This window comes from Tiliqua scincoides, chromosome 2 (genome assembly GCF_035046505.1).
Source record: "Tiliqua scincoides isolate rTilSci1 chromosome 2, rTilSci1.hap2, whole genome shotgun sequence".
Taxonomy (NCBI): Eukaryota; Metazoa; Chordata; class Lepidosauria; order Squamata; family Scincidae; genus Tiliqua; species Tiliqua scincoides.
In genome coordinates, this window is record NC_089822.1 from 262,835,666 (window position 1) to 262,857,125 (window position 21,460).

The window sequence follows — 21,460 nt, forward strand, 5'->3', positions numbered from 1 at the left end:
ACCAGAGGACTCCTCTTCACAAATCACTGGAAAAAAGATCTTGTTGACACCGGGGGAGTTTCCCCACCCCAGGATAACTAGCAATCAGATCAAAGTTCCCACTGATGAAAACTCAGGTTTAGGGTTCAGAGTTCCCCTATCTCTTGCCATGGTTTCGATCTGTGGGGTGCCCAATCTGGCTGCTTCACTGTAGAAATAAGACCATCGGGGCTAATAAGACTAACTGTGTAATTCAGCTTTTAAAGACTGAGCTACAGTGTACATTTTTCTGCTTATAAATACAAACAAGCTCTCCCTGATGTTTCAACAACATTCTCAATTATATTTTCTGATGTGCAGAATCACCTGAGTGCCAATGAAGATTTCCTCCCCCCCCCCCCATTAAACATCCTCCCCACTCACTTGGGCCTTTCTCCATTAACACTCTGGTTTGGCTTTTGGAATATTTGCAAAAAATATAAGATAACTTGAGGATGGGACCCCAAGTGTATTCACTCTTCAGAAAATATTTCACAAATGCAGACTGCAGAAGGAGCAATGGGCTGCCCACTCTGTTCTGCCTCACCTTCTGCACCCCTTGGGGGTAACAGCGCAGCCAGCTGCTGGTGTGTACTGAATAGTGCCTCAAAGCTTCATGCTATGGCCAGGAGTGTGAAAAATCCCTGCTGGCTTGCTGTGTCACACTGAGCCCATGCAAAACTCAAACAGAAGAAGTCCTGCCAGCTTAGCTCTGACTTGTGCCCCATAATGCATTGCACTGTGGCCAGGTTGCCCCCCCCCCCATTCCTGCCAGCTTCCTTGCTGGGCTGCGCCAAGCTTCCAAGAAAAGCCCCAAGGGCTTCCTCTGCTGGGCGAGTACTGAGTAGCAGCGCTATGCCAGCCAGGTGTAAGAAAACATTTTTTGAAAAGTCATTGCTCCAAAAATGTCCAGATTTTGGAACAGTTTGTAAAGGAGTAATCAATCTGTAGTAACTTCCCAGATTCGGTTGGGAGTGCTGCCACAGCCAAGGGGAGGAAGGAGAGAGACCACTTCCTCTAGCCCCAATTCAATATTGTACACATGATTTAAAAAAAGGAGCTTTCCCTGCACTCAGCTCACACTGCCACAACAGAGTGGGCTTTCTGGGGCACAGATGAGGATGTTTAGACTGGAGTCACTTGCTGCGCTTTGAACTGTATCAATGTTGGCTTCTCTTATGCGCCAAGAGTTCAAAGTGGTGAGGGAATCGCTGCTCACACTGTGAGCAAATATATACTTTCTCTCGGATGTGGGCTCTCTCATGGGTCAGCAAGTCGGAACTGTCCCCAAAATCTTCCCCACAATATGAGCAGTGGTACGTCTTTCCTTCTCCTGCTGGTGGAGTCTCAGGGAGGCTGTTTTCACAGTCTTGGTGGTTCTTTCTCCTTCCGTGCTTCAGAAGTTTCTGCACTTCCTCACAAAGTGAGGCTAATTGGTGTGAACTTCCTGGATTGTTCCCCTGGGGGCTTTGCATCCCCTGCTGAATTCCAGAAACCTCCTTCGCCTCAGGGCCCTCAAAAAGTTTTCCTTCAGCTCTTTCCAGCCATATCCCAATGGAGTTGATTTGCTCAGGTTGTTCCAGCAAAAACGTCTTCTCGGACTCCAGCACTTGGTTATTGTTCCCTGAAAAAGAGAGTTCATGACATGGATTGTACTGCATGTGCCCCACCCAGAGCTAGGAGCAGGGGGAGGGTAGAGTACAAAGCAGGATCCAACCTCCCAACTGCAAGTGCTGAAGAGGTTGCCATGAATAGACTCGCTCCTTTGCATATCTATAAACATGGGGCCATCGGTATCAGTGGGATTCATTCAAGGACCCTCCCCCTCCGTAGATACCAAAATCCATGGAAGTTTGAGTCCGAGGAGGGGGGCAGGATCCCGGCGCCAGCCCATGGTCCACTTCATGGGCCTCCCCACCCCTCAGAAGATACTGGAAGTTGCACGTGAACCAGAAGTGGCTTCTGGTCACATCCTGTAGGCCTTCTGAGCAAGGGGAAGCATCCACAGATTGTGGAATCCATGGATAAGGAGCACATGCTGTTTATACAAATATTCAGTTAGATGAAGAACAGCCCAATCCTATGGGGCTGCTGAGTCTTTGAAACATGTGACCTGATGGTGCAGCATGTTTTATGGCTGTCACAAAACATGATGTGCCATAGCAAATCGTCTGGCTGTAAACAGAAGCTGCAGCAGCCGCTGCAGAAGCCGTGTCAAGTTGGCACAGGGGATGGGGACAGCAGTGTATTGAAACTAGGAAGCGGTGGTATCTGCATGGTCCTCTGTGAAAATTGAAGAAGTACAGTTCCTGGGGTTAGATGGATCCCATACCATTCTTCCCAATTAATAAAATGCCACTGTAACATGGCTCCATCTGAGCCCTAGAATGACTGTATCTTTCTCTCCATTTTTAATTACTTCTCTTTGCCTCAGCTGTTTTCGGCATTCGTGTATCTACTGGACCATTTTACTAAAATAAAATTTCAAAAAAAGCACACATTGAGGGTCATCCTTCTCTCCCTCCTGTTTTTCCCTCCATTTCTCATCAGGATCTGTGGCAGCTCAGAAAATAATTTGACATTGCCTACTGCTCAAAACTCTAAAACCCTGAGTTATTTGCACAGAAAAGGATCTGGAACCATCCCAGAAACTTTCGGCCTAACCTACGGGCCACCATCAAAACTAGTGTGGCAGAAGGCACTTTCCGACCGCTGTGAAAGGTGATCTGGACGCATGCAGAGCCACACGCATCTGGATCACCGCCACTGCCAACAATAGTGAAAAAAAGGCAGGTGCGAGGTGGTGGCATCTGGCATCGGCAACTTGCGCCAGATGCTATCTTCGCCAGAGTGAGCCACCACACTCTTCCCTGTATCCTCGGACTTGTACCAGCTAAAGAGCTGACACAGGTCCAAAGTGATAATGTGTGGTTGCAGGACTTATGGGGGGGGGTATAGTTTTCCTTGTTACCCTGCACATGCCGGATCTCGTTTGATCTCAGAAGCTAAGCAGAGTCAGGCCTGGTTAGTACTTGGATGGGAGACTGCCTTGGAATACCGGGTGCTGTCGGCTTATACCATAGTCTTTCAAGACTGAAGGTTGCCAACCAAGGGAGAATAACTTCCCTTTCCCATCCCAGGCTTCCTGGATTCATCCCTTTCCCAACATATCATGCAGCACAGCCCGTTTCAGTGCAGCCGCACACTATGGTGAGGAAAGCCACAGGACTGGGCTGTTTGTGTATTGTATAGGGGTGGTTGGCCAAGGTTCAGCAGCAGAGCACCTGGTTTGCATGCAGAAAATCCCAGGGCGAGACAGCAACTGTTACCCTGCACATGCCCGATCTTGTCTGATCTCGGAAGCTAAGCAGGGTCAGGCCTGGTTAGTACTTGGATGGGAGACCGCCTGGGAATACCGGGTGCTGTAGGCTTATGCCATAGTCTTTTGAGACTGAAGGCTGCCAACCAACCATTGTATTGTATTGGCAACCTTCAGTCTCGAAAGACTCTGGTATCGCGCTCTGAAAGGTGGTTCTGGCACAGCGTCTAGTGTGGCTGAAAAGGCCGATTCGGGAGTGACAATCCCTTCCACACCGGGAGCAAGTGCAGTCTGTCCCTGGTCTGTCTCCCTGGCTATGGGCCTTCCTGGCATTTCTAGGCAGGGCTGGAAAAAGACCCCAGCGAAAACCTTGCAGAGCTGCCGAGAGCAGATAAGCTAAGCTAAACGGGCCAAGCAGCTGACTCCATGGAAGACAGCTTTGTAAGTTTGCCGTTTCTTGGATTCATGACTATATGACACTTACCCAGCAGCCCATCATTCTCCTGCTGGATCTTCATGGAGAGCTGCATCTTGACGGTGCCAGATGGCTTCCAAGCGGACGTGGGGGAGTTCAGGGTCATGGTTCCCAAATGCCTTCGCATCTAGAACATAAGTGGGAGTTCAGTTCAGGGCACAACTACAGTAGGATCTGAAAGGCCTGCTCTCAGCCAACCCCTTCCAAATGCCTTCCAAATAATCAGCAATCAAAGAACCAGGATTAGGGGGTTGGACTTCCTGCCTACCCTCATATTATACTGCAAACACAGGCAGTAGCTGAAATCAGCATTGCCAAATGGCCCATAGAGAAGGTTCACGGTCTTTTAGGGCAAGTTAAAAACTTAGATTATCTCACATCTGCAGCCTTTCTCTTTCGTTTCTTCTTGCCAGTGCTGTGCCCATCCAGAATCTTTTCCTGCACTTCCACAGAATAATTCAGGCTTTTGTGGACTTCGCCACTGAGGCCTGGTAAGGTTTGGGTCACACGCTCATCACTAGGCCACTGGCTGACATTAGCTACTCCATTCAAAGAGGCCAAGGATTCTCTCTGATTACATTCCAATGAAGGCTGAGGACTTGTCCATCCTGAGTGAGAAGACTCCATGGTCTTCAGGTAGTTCAGAAACTGATCTTCCCACTCCTGCTCTAATTTAACAGCTGGATTTTGCTGAGCCACTTCGGTCAGTAACTTCTTGTCGGTCCCAACTTGGACAAGAGGAGGGTCTTCTCTACCTCTTGCTATCCTCTCCTTGGAATTGCAAGCTGCTGGGTCCTGTTCCTCCGTACTTAGTCCTGACAGCAGCTCCTGGACTAGAAAGAAAAAAAAAACACAAAAGACACCACTGCTTTGAATAGCAATATCAACCAATCGTAACCCTATTAAGAAACATGTAAGTCTTGCCTCACAAACCTTATAGAATTCTTTGAAAAGGTCAACAGGTATGTGGATGCGGGAGAACCCGTAGACATTATATACCTGGACTTTCAGAAGGCGTTCGACACGGTCCCTCACCAAAGGCTACTGAAAAAGCTCCACAGTCAGGGAATTAGAGGACAGGTCCTCTCATGGATTGAGAACTGGTTGAAGACCAGGAAACAGACAGTGGGTGTCAATGGGCAATTTTCACAGTGGAGAGAAGTGAAAAGCGGTGTGCCTCAAGGATCTGTCCTGGGACCAGTGGTCTTCAACCTCTTCATAAATGACCTGGAGACAGGGTTGAGCAGTGAGGTGGCAAAGTTTGCAGATGACACCAAACTCTTCTGAGTGGTGAAGACCAGAAGTGATTGTGAGGAGCTCCAGAAGGATCTCTCCAGACTGGCAGAATGGGCAGCAAAATGGCAGATGCGCTTCAATGTCAGTAACTGTAAGGTCATGCACATTGGGGCAAAAAATCAAAACTTCACATATAGGCTGATGGGTTCTGAACTGTCTGTGACAGATCAGGAGAGAGATCTTGGGGTGGTGGTGGACAGGTCGATGAAGGTGTTGACTCAATATGCGGTGGCAGTAAAGAAGGCCAATTCTATGCTTTGGATCATTAGAAAAGGTATTGAGAACAAAACGGCTAATATTATAATGCCGTTGTACAAATCGATGGTAAGGCCACACCTGGAGTATTGTGTCCAGTTCTGGTCGCCGCATCTCAAAAAAGACATAGTGGAAATGGAAAAGGTGCAAAAGAGAGCGACTAAGATGATTACGGGGCTGGGGCACCTTCCTTATGAGGAAATGCTACAGCATTTGGGCCTCTTCAGCCTAGAAAAGAGACGCTTGAGGGGGGACATGATTGAGACATACAAAATTATGCAGGGGATGGACAGAGTGGATAGGGAGATGCTCTTTACACTCTCACATAATACCAGAACCAGGGGACATCCACTAAAATTGAGTGTTGGGCGGGTTAGGACAGACAAAAGAAAATATTTCTTTACTCAGCTTGTGGTCGATCTGTGGAACTCCTTGCCACAGGATGTGGTGATGGCATCTGGCCTGGATGCCTTTAAAAGGGGATTGGATACATTTCTGGAGGAAAAATCCATTACGGGTTACAAGCCAGGACATGTATGTGCAACCTCCTCATTTTAGAAATGGGCTATGTATCAGAGTGCCAGATGCAAGGGAGGGCACCAGGATGAGGTCTCTTGTTATCTGGTGTGCTCCCTGGGGCATTTGGTGGGCCGCTGTGAGATACAGGAAGCTGGACTAGATGGGCCTATGGCCTGATCCAGTGGGGCTGTTCTTATGTTCATGAGCTAACCTGCTCTGGAGGTCCAGTTCTCACAGAACAGCAGACATAATGGATAGCCTGTGCCAGGATTGTACCACTCTGGAATATGGGTGAAGTGCACAAATAAATGCTCCCTTTTGAAAAAAAAACACCAATCCCTGCACATACAAAACTGGTAGAGCAGGGAGAAGGCCAAGTCAGAATTGCCAACATGATCATTTTCTACTTTGCAGGGCATTTTGTACAGGGGAAATAATTTAGTCATGTCACCCCTGCCAGTGGGATAGCTCAGGAATACTTTTACCTCCTTTGTTTACATGAACTTGCTCCAACAGAGACATCAAGAGAACCTGCCATGTTGAGAGTCAGACATGTGGTCTCAGGGCCACTTCTGGTATCCCTCTTTGTACTCCAGGGTCTGTCCCATATACAAAATATAGGGATGCTTGAAGACTTCTCCCCATCTGAATTTCTCTCCAGATTTTTGGGCTCCAAATTAAAAGCAGCAACAGAACAGCAGTCTTCCATTTGAACTGTTGGTTGTTGTAGACTATACAGTGTAGAGGATACTGTTCATGAGCAGTTTGCTGCATCTAGCAGGGAGTAAACCAAGCCGCACATGGGGCAGAACTACATGCCATGTGCAAGAATTTTGCTGCCTTTTCAGCAGCAACATCTGTGCTTGCAGAAAGCAAGCTTAATTTATACCATAGTTTATGTATTCATATATGAACATGTGTGCTTAGGACCCATGGATTACAGGGGATATCAAAATTGCTGGGGTACTTCCCTGTGATCTAAAATGCTGAGATTTGATACACATTTGATTGTTAGAACAACGTGAAAGAGACTCTTCCACATCCCTTCCTCAAACTGGGGAACTCTGCACTACTCAGAAATGTGCAACAAGAGTTGTTCAAGACACTCAGATCAGGAAGATCTAGAAAGAAGGCAGTTTAATTCTTGATCCATCAACGATTAAAGCCAAAGTTCAGAAATTAATTCTAGAATGCATGATAGAGCTGGCTTTCTGAAACCTTATTTTGTTTGTAAAGTTGAATTTTCACATCAGCTTAGTTGAAAGTGATTATATACCTAGATCTAGCTTTATCTTTTATCTCATAAAAAGACACCAAGCATTAGAAAGTTTAAACTGCAGATTGTAAAGTTAATGTCTGCTCTAGCTGTTATGCAAGCTGACAATGAAAGGCTAATCTACCCACCTCCCTTCAGTATCCTTTCAGTGCAATGATTAAAAAAATAAAAGCAGTAAGGAATCCAGGTCTTTAAAGAAGCTATTCCACACAGGAAAGAGATTCTTACTTAGAGAGGCCACAGTCTCAAAATTCTCTGTCATGACATCTCTGTAGAGAGCTCTCTGGTCTGGATCCAGCAACGCCCACTCCTCCTCTGTGAAATACACAGCCACGTCTGCAAACGTCACAGGCTCCTGTTAAGAGAACACTCTGATTCAATTGTAGGATTCATTTTCCTGAATTTTTTTCCTTGTTACATGACACTTGTTTGTAAGGTCCCTTAGAAAACTGTTAAAAATAACGAAGCCCAACACAACATTTTGGTGTGTAAAAGGTTAGAATCTACTGCTGGGTATATTCGGGGCACTGATTCAAAAAATGGCATCAGTTTTGCCCTATCACATCTAGTTTTGTAGATATGGTATAGTCTTGTTAGTGAATGGTTCAAGTAGCTTCCTCATGAGGGAGCCTAAGCCATGGCTACCCTTACAAGAGATCTGCTTGAACCATTCAGTAAAGAGGTTATGCAGTATGCCCAAAACCGATACTATTTTTTTGAATCAGAGCCCTAAATTCATATAAAACTGCAATACATAATTTTGAAAAAGGTTTTTCTGACCCCAAATTGCAGGCCTGTGTAATAAATGCTGCATAGCATAGTAGCATTTACTGTATTAAACTTATAGGAAGTATCAGGGCCAGGTTTAAGCCAACTGGACCAATTGCTCCCAATTCAGCTGCACATCTGGGAGCTGTGCTAGGATAATCTAGTCTTGCCTAAGACACACAATACCGCATTGCAGGTCTTTATAGAGAACAGCAACCAGTTAAAATTTTCTTCTGAATTCTTAAGAAGTCAGTTGTTTATCTCCAAGATTCTACAGACCTTGGCTGTGAATCTGCGGCCCTGCAAAAAAGGTTTCCAATTGGGCTGAATAGCTCCTAAGGCCAGCCCTGGGAGTTATATTGCAAACAAAGGAGCTTGATAAGGGATGTCCTCTTATATTTGGCAGGGGAAGAGCAAGGGGTCCACCTTCACGTCTTCTGAGTGGCTGTTGCTGTTTCTTTTGAATCTTTTTCAGATTGTAAGCCTTTTTGATTCTTGGATATGTCAATCACTTTGTGAACTACCTTTCGCTGAAAAGGAATAGATAAGTATTCTTAATTATTGCGGTTATTCTGCATGAATTGTATCAAAATTGATTCAAAGGGCAATCCTACAGACATCCTCTCACCACCGATGCAGCTACACAAATGGAGCAAGAGGCAGTTGGAAGATTTTAACCTGGCCAATGGTGCGTTTTAAAATATATATTATACACATGTTAAAAATGGGCCACTGCTCAGGTTAACTCAGTATTGCTTGCACTGACAAGCAGTAAATTTCTAGACAGGGGCTTCTCTCAAACTGTGAGAAACTGAACCTGCATAATCTGGCCACTGAATTCTGGCCTTGCAACTTCAGGATTGGAGAGCAAGCTGGAGCTGCCCCAGAACCACCAAGCGTCCTCCTGATTCAGCATGCCATCAAAGCATGCGCCATCAGGACAAAGAAAAGCAAAGGGCAATCTCAGAGACATTCATGTTCCTATGTAACTATGTAGGTATGTGTTGGACCCCAATTTCATTGTTGTGCAAACTTTCTTAAGTGCACAGCACTATCTTGTGGTACAAACTGCCCTTCAGTAGTACTTACTGTGTACAATACTGTATGTACACAATATGGTTTAGCCTCTTGCTCCTAGGCTACAACCCTGTACAGCAGGTTACAGTAAAGTACTGAATACCTCATAAGAACGATGAGACCTCCACAGGGGAAGACTCTGCATGGAAGCAAGTGACTGTCAGAAGTCATGCTGAACTGCTAGACCTACACAACCAATTCCAGTCTCTCTCAGATGCTAGCACTTCTGAAGACCCCCTCCCCCCTTGCAGACCCCAACAGCTGGCAGAACCAGAAAATGTGGGGGAATCTCAACCTGAGAAGAGACGGAGGAAGGTGGTGGTTGTTGGGCAATCCCGGTGAAAAGGGTGTCGAAGCTGCTGTGTGCCAACCTGACCTGCTTGTTTGTGAGAAGTGCTGTCTCCCTGGTGGCAGGATCCAGGATGCAACGGAGAGATTGCCAAAGCTGGTCAAACATGGATCGCTATCCCTTCTTGCTCATCCACGTAGGAACAAATGATACTGCTGGGCGCAGCTATGAGCTGATCATTTCAGACTATGAGGCTCTGAGCAGGAGGGTGTGAAAGATCTGGGGCACAAGTGGCATCTGTTCTCCCAGTAACAGGCAGAGGACTTCAGAGGGAGAGAATACTCCAGGTGAACTGGCTACGTCGATGGTGTCATCAGGAGGATTTGGCTTCTGAGACCATGAACTGTGCTTCCTGGATGAAGGGCTGCTGGCTCGAGACAGACTGCACCTCACGAGGAGGGGGAAGAATGTTTTCAATGGCAGCTTGGTGAACCTAATCAGGAGGGCTTTAAACTGAAGGAGGAGGGGGTTGGAGACGTCAACCAGAAGCTTATTTCACAGGTAAGTGCTCCAGATGGGAACCCTTGGGACACCGCCGTAACTAGGGAATATTTGGAGAAGCCCAGCCTAACTAAAGGGGAAGGGACATTGGGTCATAACCTCCAGGGCTTGCGTTGCATATATATGAACGCACGGAATAATGGAAATAAACAGGATGAGCTTGAACTTCAAGCAAGTGAAGGTAAATTTGACTTTAGGAATAACCAAAACCTAGTGGGATGACCTTCATGAATGGAATGCGCAAATGGAAGGCTATCAGTTGTTCAGGAAAAAAGGGAGGTAACATTAGGTCAAAAATTTATACAACTGCTCAGAAATCCCCCAAAATGGTTCAGGTAGCCCCACGGAGAGGATCTGTGTGAACGTTGAGGGGAAAAAACAAACTCAACATTGTGGGCATCTACTATAGACCGCCAGGCCAATGGGAGGAGGTGGATGATACTTTCTTGAAACAGGCAGATATTGCAAGGAAACATGAGGTAGTTGTATTGGGGACTTTAACTATCTGGATATCTGTTGGGAGAATAATTTGGTCAAGCATGGGAGCGCCAATAAATTCCTGTTGTGCCTGGAAGATAACCATCTTCTAGAAAGTAGGAGAAGGAACGAGGGGAGGGGCCATCCTTGACCTGATCTTAACTAATAAGGAGGAATTGGTTGATGAGGTCAGAGTAGTAGGAACCTTAGGGGAAAGTGATCTTGAACTGCTGCAATTCTCAATCTTATGAGAAGCAAAAGAAATACGCAGTTAAACCTATACTTCAGGATATCAGGAAGGCTGACTTTAATAAGTTCAGAGAAATAATAGGATCCCATCGGTTGATGAACTTATGGGAAAAGGGGCCCAAGATGGGTGGGAGCTCCTTAAAAAGCAGCTTCTATAGGCACAGTCAGAAATTCCTAAGAAATGCTAAAGACACCTCAAAAAACCAGGATGGCTGTACATGCATCCTAGTGGCAAGGTGAAGATTAAAAAAAACATGTAGGAAATGGAAGATGGGACTTATCGCCAGGAAGGAGTACAAGCTCAGTATGAGCTGAGGCCAGCCAGGGATGTCAAGAACAAAAAGATGTTGTTGTTGTTTTTTAAGGTATGCCCAAAGGAAAAGGAAGAGAAATGAGAGGGTGGGATTGCTCCTTGATAAGGATGGCCAATTGGTGTACGGGGACAAAAGGCAGAGCAGCTCAATTCTTACTACATGTTTTCTCTCGGAAAGAGGATTGTGCAAATGTGAACACTGGATCCTTGGCTGATGGGTGATTATGCTTTCATCCCCACCTGGACTACACAGGTCTGCAGATTAGGACTGACAGGAAACTAGTTAGAAATCACTTATCTGGCCTAAATGAATTCAAGTCGTTTGGACTGGATGAACTACATCCTAGGATACTAAAGGAACTCGCAGAGCCTCTGGAGGATGGGGGAGGTGCCGCTGGACTGGAAGCGAGCGATGTGGTCCCAATCTTTAAAAAGGGGGGAAAGACCCAGGAAATTACAGACCTGTCAGTCTGACTTCAGTACCAGGGAAGATATTAGAACAAATGATAAAACACAGTCTGTACACATCTAGGCAACTCGGGGAGCAATAGAACTCAGCATGGTTTTGTCAAAAATAAATCTTGCCAAATCTCATATCCTTTACTAGCTTACTAGAGGATAGGAATGCTGTGGATGTAATCTATCTTGACCAGTAAAGCATTTGACAAGACTCCACACTGACAGCCTAATCAGCAAGTTGGTAAAAATATGGGCTAGACGCTACAATCAATAGGTGGATTCACAACTGGTTAGACAGCTATATACAAAGGGTGTTGGTCAATGGCTTCACGTCAACCTGGAAGATGGTTTCAAGCGGGCTGCCCCAGGGCTCTGTCTTGGGCCTGGCTCTCTTTAACATCTTCATCAATGACTAGGGTGAAGGGATACAGGGGGGGCCTCACCAAATTTGCAAATGACACCAAGCTGGGAGGAGTAGCAAACAGAATAGAAGACAGTAGAAGCCTTCAGGAAGACCTAGACAAAATGGAATACTGGGTTAAAACGAATAAGATGAAGTTCAATAGGGATGCATGCAATGTTCTGCACTTAGGCAAAAATAACTAGAGACACAGAATGGGCGATCCCTGGCTTGAAAGCACAACATGTGAGAGGGATCTTGAAGTTGCAGTACATGACAAGATGAACATGAAAAACCAGTGTGATCCAGCTGCAAGAAGGTTAACACAATTTTAGCCTGCATTAGTAGAAATGTATTTCCACTAATTAGTGGTTCCACTTTATTCTGCATTGGTCAGACCTCACCTGCAGTACTGTGTCCAATTCTGTGTACCTCATTTCAAGAAAGATGCAGCCAAACTGGAGTGGGTTCAGAGGACAGCAACAAGGATGATCAGAGGACTGGAGAACAAGCCCTACAAAGAAAGCTCGAAATAATTTGATATGCTCAGCCTGAAGAAGAGAAGACTGAGAGGGGATATGATAGCGCTCTTCAAATACCTGAAGGGCTGTCATATGGAAAAAGGCTCAAATTTGTTCTCAACTGCCTCTGAAAGTAGAACTAGATTCAACGGGTACAAACTACAAGAGAAGAGATTCCAACTGGATACCAGGAAAAAATTCCTGACAGTAAAGGCAGTTTGGCAGTGGAACAGACAGCCAAAGGAGTGGGTGGATTCTCCCTCACAGGAAATCTTCAAGTAGAGGCTCGATACTGCTGCTGGAGATGATCTAGGAGGATTTCCTGCTACAGGCAGGGGGTTGGACTAGATGACCTTTTAGTTACTTCCAACTCTACATTTCTATGATACTGTTGCTCCTAGGCTACAAACCTGTATAGCATGTTACAGTACAGTACTGAACACCTCATGCAATTGTAACTCAATGGTATTTGCATTTTAATTTTTTTTTTAAACTTTTTACAGTTCTCGTTAAAATAAAAAACACACACATTAGCCTAAGCCTAAACAGGGTCAGGATCATCACGATCACCGTCTTCTACCTGGACTTCTTTTCCCACTGGAAGGTCAAGATCAGCAATATCACCATCTTCCACCTGCATGTCTTGTCTCACTGGAAGGTCTTCAGGGGCAAGAACACGCATGGAGCCATCATCTCCTATGAGAACGATGCTGTCTGGAAAGCCTCCTGAAGGACCTTCCTGAGGCTCTTGAGGTGACATAACGCTTCCCAGAAATATGCCTGTGGTGCTTTGCTTGGCTTCTTTCTTTTTCTCGTCATAGATTTGCCTGTAAGCAGATAATGCACCATGAACGTTCCTCTCTATTGATGAAAACCTTTCGGTGTTGGGGTCCATGTTTTCAAACTTTTTGAGTAGCTTGTTGAGGTCTGCAAAAGCTTCTGCTAAACCCGTCACTGTGAATTTTCTTGGGGGTTCCTCTTCTTCGTGAGCTTCTTCTTCTGATGTTTCCTTGCCGCTTGCCTCTTCAGTAGCGATGCTCTCCTGTTCCAGTTCCAATAAGTCCTTGTAGGTCAGTTCCTCAGGAACCACCTCTAGGAGCTCCTTAATGTCACCCTCATCCACACCCAGGTGGAAGTTGTTTGCCATCTCAGCCACAGCTTGGTTGATTTTTGCAACCTCCTCATCCTTGGCAAATCCTCTGAAGTTACGGACGAACCTCTTCAGTGTCTTCTTCCAGATGCCATTCATACACTCCTGGGTGACATCACCCCAAGCCCAAGCAAGGTTCTTGACACAGTCATAGATGTTGTAATCCTTCCAGAATCGCAGCAGTGTCTTCTCAGCGTCTTCCTCCGTTGCAGCAATAGCCTGGGCAAAGAACCTCCTCAGGTAGTAGGCCTTAAAAGCTGCTATAACTCCTTGATCCATTGGCTGGATCAGTGAGGAGATGTTTGGAGGGAAAAACACCACTTTGATATTAGGATGAAGATCGCCAATAAAAGGAAGATGTCCAAGAGCATTATCGACGAGAAGCAAAATCTTGAAAGGGATGTTATTCTCCGAACAGTATTTCTCCATTTCGCTGGCGTAGCAATTCAGGAGGGCGTCTTGGAAGAGGATCTGGGTCATACATGACTTCCTATTGCTCCTGTAGTACACTGGCAGGGTATGCTTATTGATGTGCTTGAAGGCCCTGGGGTTCTCATTGTGCCAGATCACAAAGGGTTTCAATTTGTAGCCTACAACATTGCTCCCAAGCAAGACTGTTATCCTGTCCTCAAAGGCTTTGAAACCCAGCATTGCTTTGGCCTCCCTGTGGATGAAAGTCCTTTCAGGCATCCGTTTCCAGAAGAGAGAGGTCTCATCCATATTGAAGATTTGCTCTGGGAAGTAATTGTCCTGTACAATCAGCTTATCGAGAGTCTCCAAAAATTCTTCAGCTGCTTTGGCGTCGGCATTCACAGACTCACCGCTCACTTTCACGTTATGCAACGAACAACGAATCTTGAATCGCTTAAACCACCCAGAGCTGGCAGTAAATTCAACATCATAGTCGGGTCCAGCTTTTTCTTTCAACATCGCAAACAAACTCTTTGCTTTGGCTGTGATCATTACGTTGCTAAGAGGGACACAGTTCTGTGTCTGGTCTTCAATCCAGGCCATTAGAAGTTTCTCCATTTCTGATATAGGCCCTTCTCGGGTTTTTGTTAGTCTCGTTGACTTCAGTAAAGCAGATCCTTTAACGGCGTCTAACACTTTCTCCTTGTTCTTCAAGATGGTAGCTATGGTGGAATGGGAGATGCCCGACTGGCGAGCAATAACCATCACCGATTTCCCACCTTCATAGTCCTTAATAATGTTTAACTTTGCTTCGAGGTCAATAACTCGGCGTGGCCTTTTACTGACAGTGGATTTTGTACGGATTGGGGCCATGATGAACAAAACACCACAAGATTAAAGCAAGAAAATGATGCAATCAAAACATGTGGTAAACATGTAAACGAGATGTAGGAGGCTGCTTTTTTAAATACTGTAAGTAAAAAATACACTCTAATATAACAAAATGTATACAACAGCTATGATGTCACTAGGCGATAGGAATTTTTCAGTTCTATTATGGGACCCAAAACCCCATTTCCTGAGGCAAGATGGTCAGAACTGCTCCAGGATCATCTCCTTTGTGTGCTTCTCTGGCTCCAGCCACTGTTGGCACAGATCTCAGAGTAGGGGCCCACTGACTTCTTGATAGGGGAATTTCCTGGTGTGCTGGCGCTGTACATCTGAGTCCACTGCGTTCTCTTCCCACAGTTGTCACGTTCTCTCCCAGATTCTCCACTCTTCCCAGACTAGAACTTGACCGGTCCTAAAGCAAAGCATACAGTAGGAAAAGGCCCTGGCAAGTTTTGCTCATCCATATCCACACTCTGCTGCAGAGCTGTGCCCGTACTTCAGGAGCTCTTTACTCTTTGGGATAGCAAAAGATTTCTACCCTGGAAGGAAAAAAAAAAGAGAGAATGCCACAAATTAGGACAAATCTAATGCGTAATTCCTAAGCTATATGCCATGAGAGAGATGCACTATGCCAAAGAGAGCTTATAACATGGGTTCCTATAGAGATCCTAATAGCCTGAGGACCCTCCCCCATCTTCTCAGATGCAGCTACATATCTTCATGCCTTGAGGGAAAGAAATTCAAATAAGTGTCCAGGTCAGAGGGAGCTTATAACACTGGCTCCTATAGGAACCACAACAGGCTGAGGAGAATGTTAGGGCAGCTCCTTCACCACCTTGCCAGGGACTACTTGAGATCCAAGTGCTGCAAGAGTCAAAGTGCCCAGATTGGTGGGAACTTACAATACCGACTACTCTAGAGACCAGCACTGCTTGAAGAGACTATTAGTACAGCTCCTACCCCTAGGGATTGCTTGAAATATGCGTGCCATGAGGGGAAGAAAGACTATTAATGCCCAGGCCAGAGGGGGCTTATAACACTGCACTGGCCTATGAACTTTATTACCGCATTGTAGTTTTTAACATGTTGTAAGCCAACTTTAGAGGTAGTAAATGGGAGATGGGGATTAATAAGGTATTAATTGTAATTATTAATTATTGGAATTTCTGCTCAGTGCATTCCTGCTCTCTTTTCGGTTCATTTGTCAGTGCAGTTTCTCTCCAAGAAATAGCACCGTACTCCTGACACTATAGTTAAGACTGCACCACTTCCCTGAATGATGAGAAGTTATAGGCTTCGTTTCCTTTAAAGACTTTGGGTCACCCTATAATAGTTTTTTTATTTACAAATACAGAAACAGCATCAGTGTCAGCAAATCCACTCTCTTAAGAACATAAGAACAGCCCTGCTGGATCAGGCCATAGGCCCATCTAGTCCAGCTTCCTGTATCTCACAGTGGCCCACCAAATGCCCCAGGGAGTACACCAGATAACAAGAGACCTCATCCTGGTGCCCTCCCTTGCATCTGGCATTCTGACATAGCCCATTTCTAAAACTAGGAGGTTGAACATACACATCATGGCTTGTAACCCATAATGGATTTTTCCTCCAATGTTTTCCTCTTATGAGCAGACAGCACCATCACTAACTCTGCATAGAATTCCCATGGCCAAACAATCTGTGAGACAGGCTTATACAGGAAGTAGATTGAATGTTGTCCTTTTATTTTTAAAGAAAAAACAAATTATGTGAGAGGGGGGAGAAACTAGCTTAGTAACAGGATAGGCAAGGGGTTAACAGTTTCTTCTGTCCTGCTTTTGCTCAGAAAAGACATATGATTCCCATTGTTATGCAGTTAGTTGTTAAGTGAATATTCAGCCCAATCTAGTGCCTTTGTTGTGTAAACAGACACTCTGCTGCAGGTTATGGAGACCAGATTGCCTTATTAAGAGTTTCTTTGTAGTGCTTTGATACAAGGACATCTGCAAGAGGGATCTGAAGGCCTTAGGAGCGGACCTCAACAAGTGGGAAACCCTGGCCTCTGAGCGGCCTGCTTGGAGGCAGGCTGTGCAACATGGCCTTTCCCAGTTTGAAGAGACACTTGGCCAACAGTCTGAGGCTAAGATGCAAAGAAGGAAGGCCCATAGCCAGGGAGACAGGCCAGGGACAGACTGCACTTGCTCCCAGTGTGGAAGGGATTGTCACTCCCGGATTGGCCTTTCCAGCCACACTAGACTCTGTTCCAGAACCACCTTTCAGAGCGCGATACCATAGTCTTTCGAGACTGAAGGTTGCCAACTACTACTACTTGATCACCATCAGGTCAATAAGCAAGCGAGGCACAAAGCTAGGCAAACCTTATAGGACTAGTTGCTGCCTGCACAGGACTGGTTGTACAGGCACAGGACTGCATAGGACATCTTGTAAATGGAGGTCAATAAGCGAGGCACAAAGCTAGGCACACCTTATAGGACTAGTTGCTGCCTGTACAGGACTGTTTGCTGTGAGACAGGGAGGCACTATGAGGTAGGTGGTTTAAAAAAATGGATTACACAAATCCATGCAGCAGAGGCAGGATACCTCTAAATACCAGTTGCCGAGGGAAGCAGTGGCAAGGCAGGGTGTTGCTTCCTGCCCTGCTTGTGGGGCTTCCTAGGGCACCCAGCTGGCTCCTGCAAGGGAAAAAAGTGCTTCACCTGACTGGGTCTGATCTAGCATGGCTGGACACTTAGAAGGAGTTTAGGGACAAATTCCTAGAGCAGCAGTTCCCAAAACATTTTTGGCTGGTGGCTCCCTTGACCTACTGGCCCATTGGGTGCAGCTCCTCATTAGAATTACAATCCTATACATTGTATAGGGTGGTGGGTTTCTCATGGCTCCCCTGGCTGGTTTTCCACAGCTTCCTGGGGAGCCACAGCTCACAGTTTGGAAACCACTGTCCTAGATGATAGGCTTTATCAGCAGCTACTGGCCAGAATGCTGGAACGTTCAGAGGCTGTGCGGATCAGAATCTCATAGAATCACAGATTTGGGTCTTCAAGGCCATCTAGTCCTACCCCCCTGCTAGCACCAGGAAATGCCTCTATAGCAACGTTTTTCAATGTTTGTTCTCCGCTGCAACTGTTTGTATGGCCCAACTATTGGAAGTACCATAGGGGGTAACTGGCAATGATGCCATCACCAGTTACTTCCAGATAGGGAGGCCAGATGCAATGCAACAAACACCAGTAAGAGGTTCAGGGTAGATGGGAGGGCTTTTTCAAGTAAGCCTGCTATGGCTGCTTGCACTGCTGGTCTCACTGCCAGGCGGCAGAGGTCTGTTGCATACCACCTGGACACCACCTGAAGTGCCACTGGTGGTGCGGATACATTGGTGGCAAAACTCTGCTTTATAGAGCATCTCAAAAACAAGTCTCTCACTCAGTGAGGCAGAAACCACCACTTCCCTTGCTAGTCTCTTCCACTGTTGCTAATCAACAGCATCTCAGCTCTTGCAGGGAAGACAATCAACAGAAAGCAGCGAATGCTTTCAAACCTTGCTGCTGTGCCTCTCAAGACCAGCTGGCATGTCAGTGTTGGGAACAGGAAGCTGGACTAGAGAGACCTTTGGTCTGATTCAGCAAAGGCAATTCCAGTGCTCCTGTTTCTAGCCTCCTCTGGTTTTCCTGCTTGTCTTATCTACCTCCTCCCAAGTACACTGTGTCAGGGCCCATGAGGGGGGTAAAAGGGGTAACTTCTACCCAGGCCCAGACATTTCCTGGGATCTTTCATTTTCCAGTCTCACCCAGTGTCATTTCCCACATGGGATGCTGCTGGGGACTGTCAGATCAAGGAATACATATGTGAAACCTCTTAACACTGTCAAATCTGGAAAGAAACTGGCCTGCTACAGAAGCTCTTTGGCTTGTGGACCTGCTTGCCCTGAAGGAGTGTTTTGAGCTCAGGGAACAGCCATGGGGCTGCAGCTGCTGTAGAAGTCTGTTCTGCTGTACACAGGACACTCCCCGTTCCAGTGTGAGCCAAAATACAGTGAGACTAACCTGCTGCCACAATTTTCTCCATCTAAAAGATTTTAGAGGGACTTAGGAGTGAGTTTGGTTTTCTGTATTACTGTATCCACATGCTGATGCCACACTGGGGGTGGGGGGGAGCCAGGCAGGCCCCAGCCTCCACACTGCACTGGGTGGGGGGAGCCAGGCAGGCCCCAGCCTCCACACTGCACTGGGTGGGTGGGAGGGGAAGCCCCAGCAGCCACTCTGCACTGGGTAGGGGTGGGGGAGGTCCCAGCCACCACACTGCCCTGCGTGGGGGAGCCAGGCAGGCCGCAGCGTCCACACCGGGGGGGGGGGGAGAGAGCTGCTGATGCCACACTGTGGGAGCCAGGCAGACCCCAGCCTCTGCACCGGGGGTGGGGGTGGGCAGGCCTCGGCCTCCAAAGAGCTTCCTGGCTGCCGCCATCCTCCTACCACCGCCACCGCTCCCGCCACCCCTTGCGAGGGGCCCAAGGAAGCTTTGCACACCCCCAAGTAAGCTCCCCTCAGGGGCCCTGGCCCGGCACGCTTGTGCGCCAGCCTCCCCCTTACCTGAGCCCCCTGGCTGCAGGCAGCGGCTCCAGGGTCGGGCAGCAAGGGGGGGCCCGCTCTCGCCCGCGGCCGGCTCCCACGAACACAGCCGGCACCCCTCGAGAGAGCCTGCCTCCACCCGGCCCCATAAAGAAGGGTTTAGAGCATCACTTCCGGTAACAACGGCAGCGCTTCCGGTTGCAAGGGAGCGGCATCCGCTTCCGGCTGGTTGCAGGGGGCTACTCTACCCCAACGTTATCTATTATCTGCTGGGGCGCTCTCCCCCTTCCTTATCTATGATGTGCTTGGCCGGCGTGCGTGAGGGTTGCTCTATCCCCCGCCTTATCTATGATCCGTTGGGCCGCTCTACCCCCCCCTGCCCTGTCTATGATCCCCTGTGCTGGGAAAGAGCCTCCGTTGCTAGGAGACGGAGTTGCCCCGCTGCGGCCTGCAGGCAGAGGGCGCTCCAGTTCCCACCACATCTATGGGAAAGCTGACCAAGCCTCTTGGGGGCCAAAGAGAGGGGCCTCAAGTGCTCCCCCCACATATCTGGGGGGGCAAGCAGGCACCCCTCACCCCACTGCTGGTCAAGCAGGCACCCCACACTTCTCAGGAGCAGGCTGAGCAAGAGGGTCTTTTCCCAGGGAGAGCAGGGCTGGCTCCTGGAACTAGGGGGCCTGCCAGGGGCTGCTCTGCTATGGGGGACACACTGATGGACAGACACACACAAATACACAGTGGCATAGCTAGAGGGGGTGCAAAGCACTAAGTTTTGCAGGGAGCTGCACCGCGGAGTGCAAGGGCCCCCCCCTCGTAGCCATTCCGGGCAGTGGGTGCAAAACGGAGGCGTACACGTACGCCTCCGTTTTGCACCCACTGCCCAGAATGGCTCCAAGGGGGGGAGGGGCCCCTTGCACTCCACGGTGCGGCTCCCTGCAAAGTGCTTTGCACCCCCTGTAGCTATGCCGCTGCCATTCCCATAGGATTTCACTACACGGTGCCTCTGAGCAAGCTGCTCTAAACTAAACTGGGGATGGAGAAAAAACCATACGCCATGAACAGGCAGCGGTTCTCAAACTGTGGCTCTGTGGCCCGCCAATTTTTGGTGGTTTGCAAAACAGACAGGACAGATCAGGCTATGTGCATCGAGGGTTCAACAACTTGCTATATACGGGGGGGGACACTGCTGTCCCAATTATAGCCACAGAGGCATGAACGCCTGATAAAGTGAAACTTTTTTTAGGTGGGTCCAGGGTGACCAGATGTCATAACAGCAAAAGAGGATAAGGCACCCCAAAATGTAGGACATCCAAGAAAAATATAGCTCATGACAAAATGAAAGCTAGAAACACTCATATATTGGTTTCATGTGGTTAATTTAAACACTATATTACTTATTATTAAATTTAAAACTATATTACATATAATTTATTAATTACAAGAAGGGTATGGGCTGCTTGCAGGGGCCACTCACAGGGAAAAGGAGGACATTTAAGTTCTTTTTCAGGACATGCGGTTAAAAAATACAACATGTCCTGGGAAAAAATGGCACCCTGGCGTGGGTCCCAGTGCTAAACAGTTTGAGAACCACAGGAAAAGGAGTTTTCTCCATCTCCTCTCACCCTACATTGGAAAAGGAAAAGGAGACTAGAAAGGAGAGCAGTGGTCTAGAGCGTTGATACTCAGGCCCAGTGATTTTCAACCACTATGCCACAGCACATTAGAGTGCCGTGAATGGCCCACAGGTGTGCCATGGGAGTTTGGGGAAGGGTCATTTATTAGTTGGGCCACTCACTGGCAATATGGTATGCCTTGTCAGTTGAAAAAAGTGATAGTGTGCCCTTAACAATTTAAGCACCTTGTCAGTGTACCGTGAGATGAAAAAAGGTTGAAAAGCACTGCTCCATCCTACCTGTAGTGATTATGCAGAGGCACATTTTAGTTTTAGTGAACATGGCAACAGGTAGGCAAACCTGCCCCCCCCCCCCACTCAAGGAAAACCTTGAGCAAGCCAGTTCCTGGAGTTTCTCTAGTTCCTGGAGCTAAAGCCTGTAAACAGGGTGAGATAGGATAGAGGAGAAGCGTTCATATCTCATGTCTGGGGAATGTGCTTTTGCCTGAGAAAAGAGCGTCTCATCAGTGGCTGAGAGTAACCCGAGCCTGGTTGTATATCG

General features: G+C 47.3%; 1 protein-coding gene and 1 pseudogene across 2 annotated transcripts; one reads left to right on the forward strand and one right to left on the reverse strand.

Annotated features, from left to right (window-relative positions):
• Positions 1–400: 400 nt before the first annotated feature.
• On the reverse strand, positions 401–15,257 carry LOC136640329 (tigger transposable element-derived protein 1-like). 2 transcript variants are annotated; one of them, XM_066615374.1, is made up of 5 exons: positions 12,853–15,257; positions 7,387–7,513; positions 4,191–4,645; positions 3,822–3,939; positions 401–1,642 (listed from the first exon to the last, which is right to left on the reverse strand). In XM_066615374.1, the coding sequence occupies exons 1-5, from the start codon at positions 14,704–14,706 to the stop codon at positions 1,179–1,181; spliced, it is 3,018 nt and encodes a 1,005-aa protein (XP_066471471.1). In that variant the 5' UTR covers positions 14,707–15,257; the 3' UTR covers positions 401–1,178. The 2 variants fall into 2 exon arrangements, with proteins under 2 accessions (XP_066471471.1, XP_066471472.1); XM_066615375.1 differs by having other exon boundaries at positions 1,555–1,642; positions 4,568–4,645.
• On the forward strand, positions 3,333–3,449 carry LOC136643217 (5S ribosomal RNA; annotated as a pseudogene).
• Positions 15,258–21,460: the final 6,203 nt, after the last annotated feature.

Bases quoted from the DNA above. Each gene is read 5' to 3' on its own strand.
- LOC136640329 (XM_066615374.1), bottom strand. From the start codon at position 14,706: ATGGCCCCAATCCGTACAAAATCCACTGTCAGTAAAAGGCCACGCCGA. The intron at 7,514-12,852 runs GTAGAAGACGGT...TTCTCTTAACAG, and splicing joins CAGTGGGAAAAGAAGTCCAG to GAGCCTGTGACGTTTGCAGA. The intron at 3,940-4,190 runs GTGAGATAATCT...CTTATGTTCTAG, and splicing joins GAAAGAGAAAGGCTGCAGAT to ATGCGAAGGCATTTGGGAAC.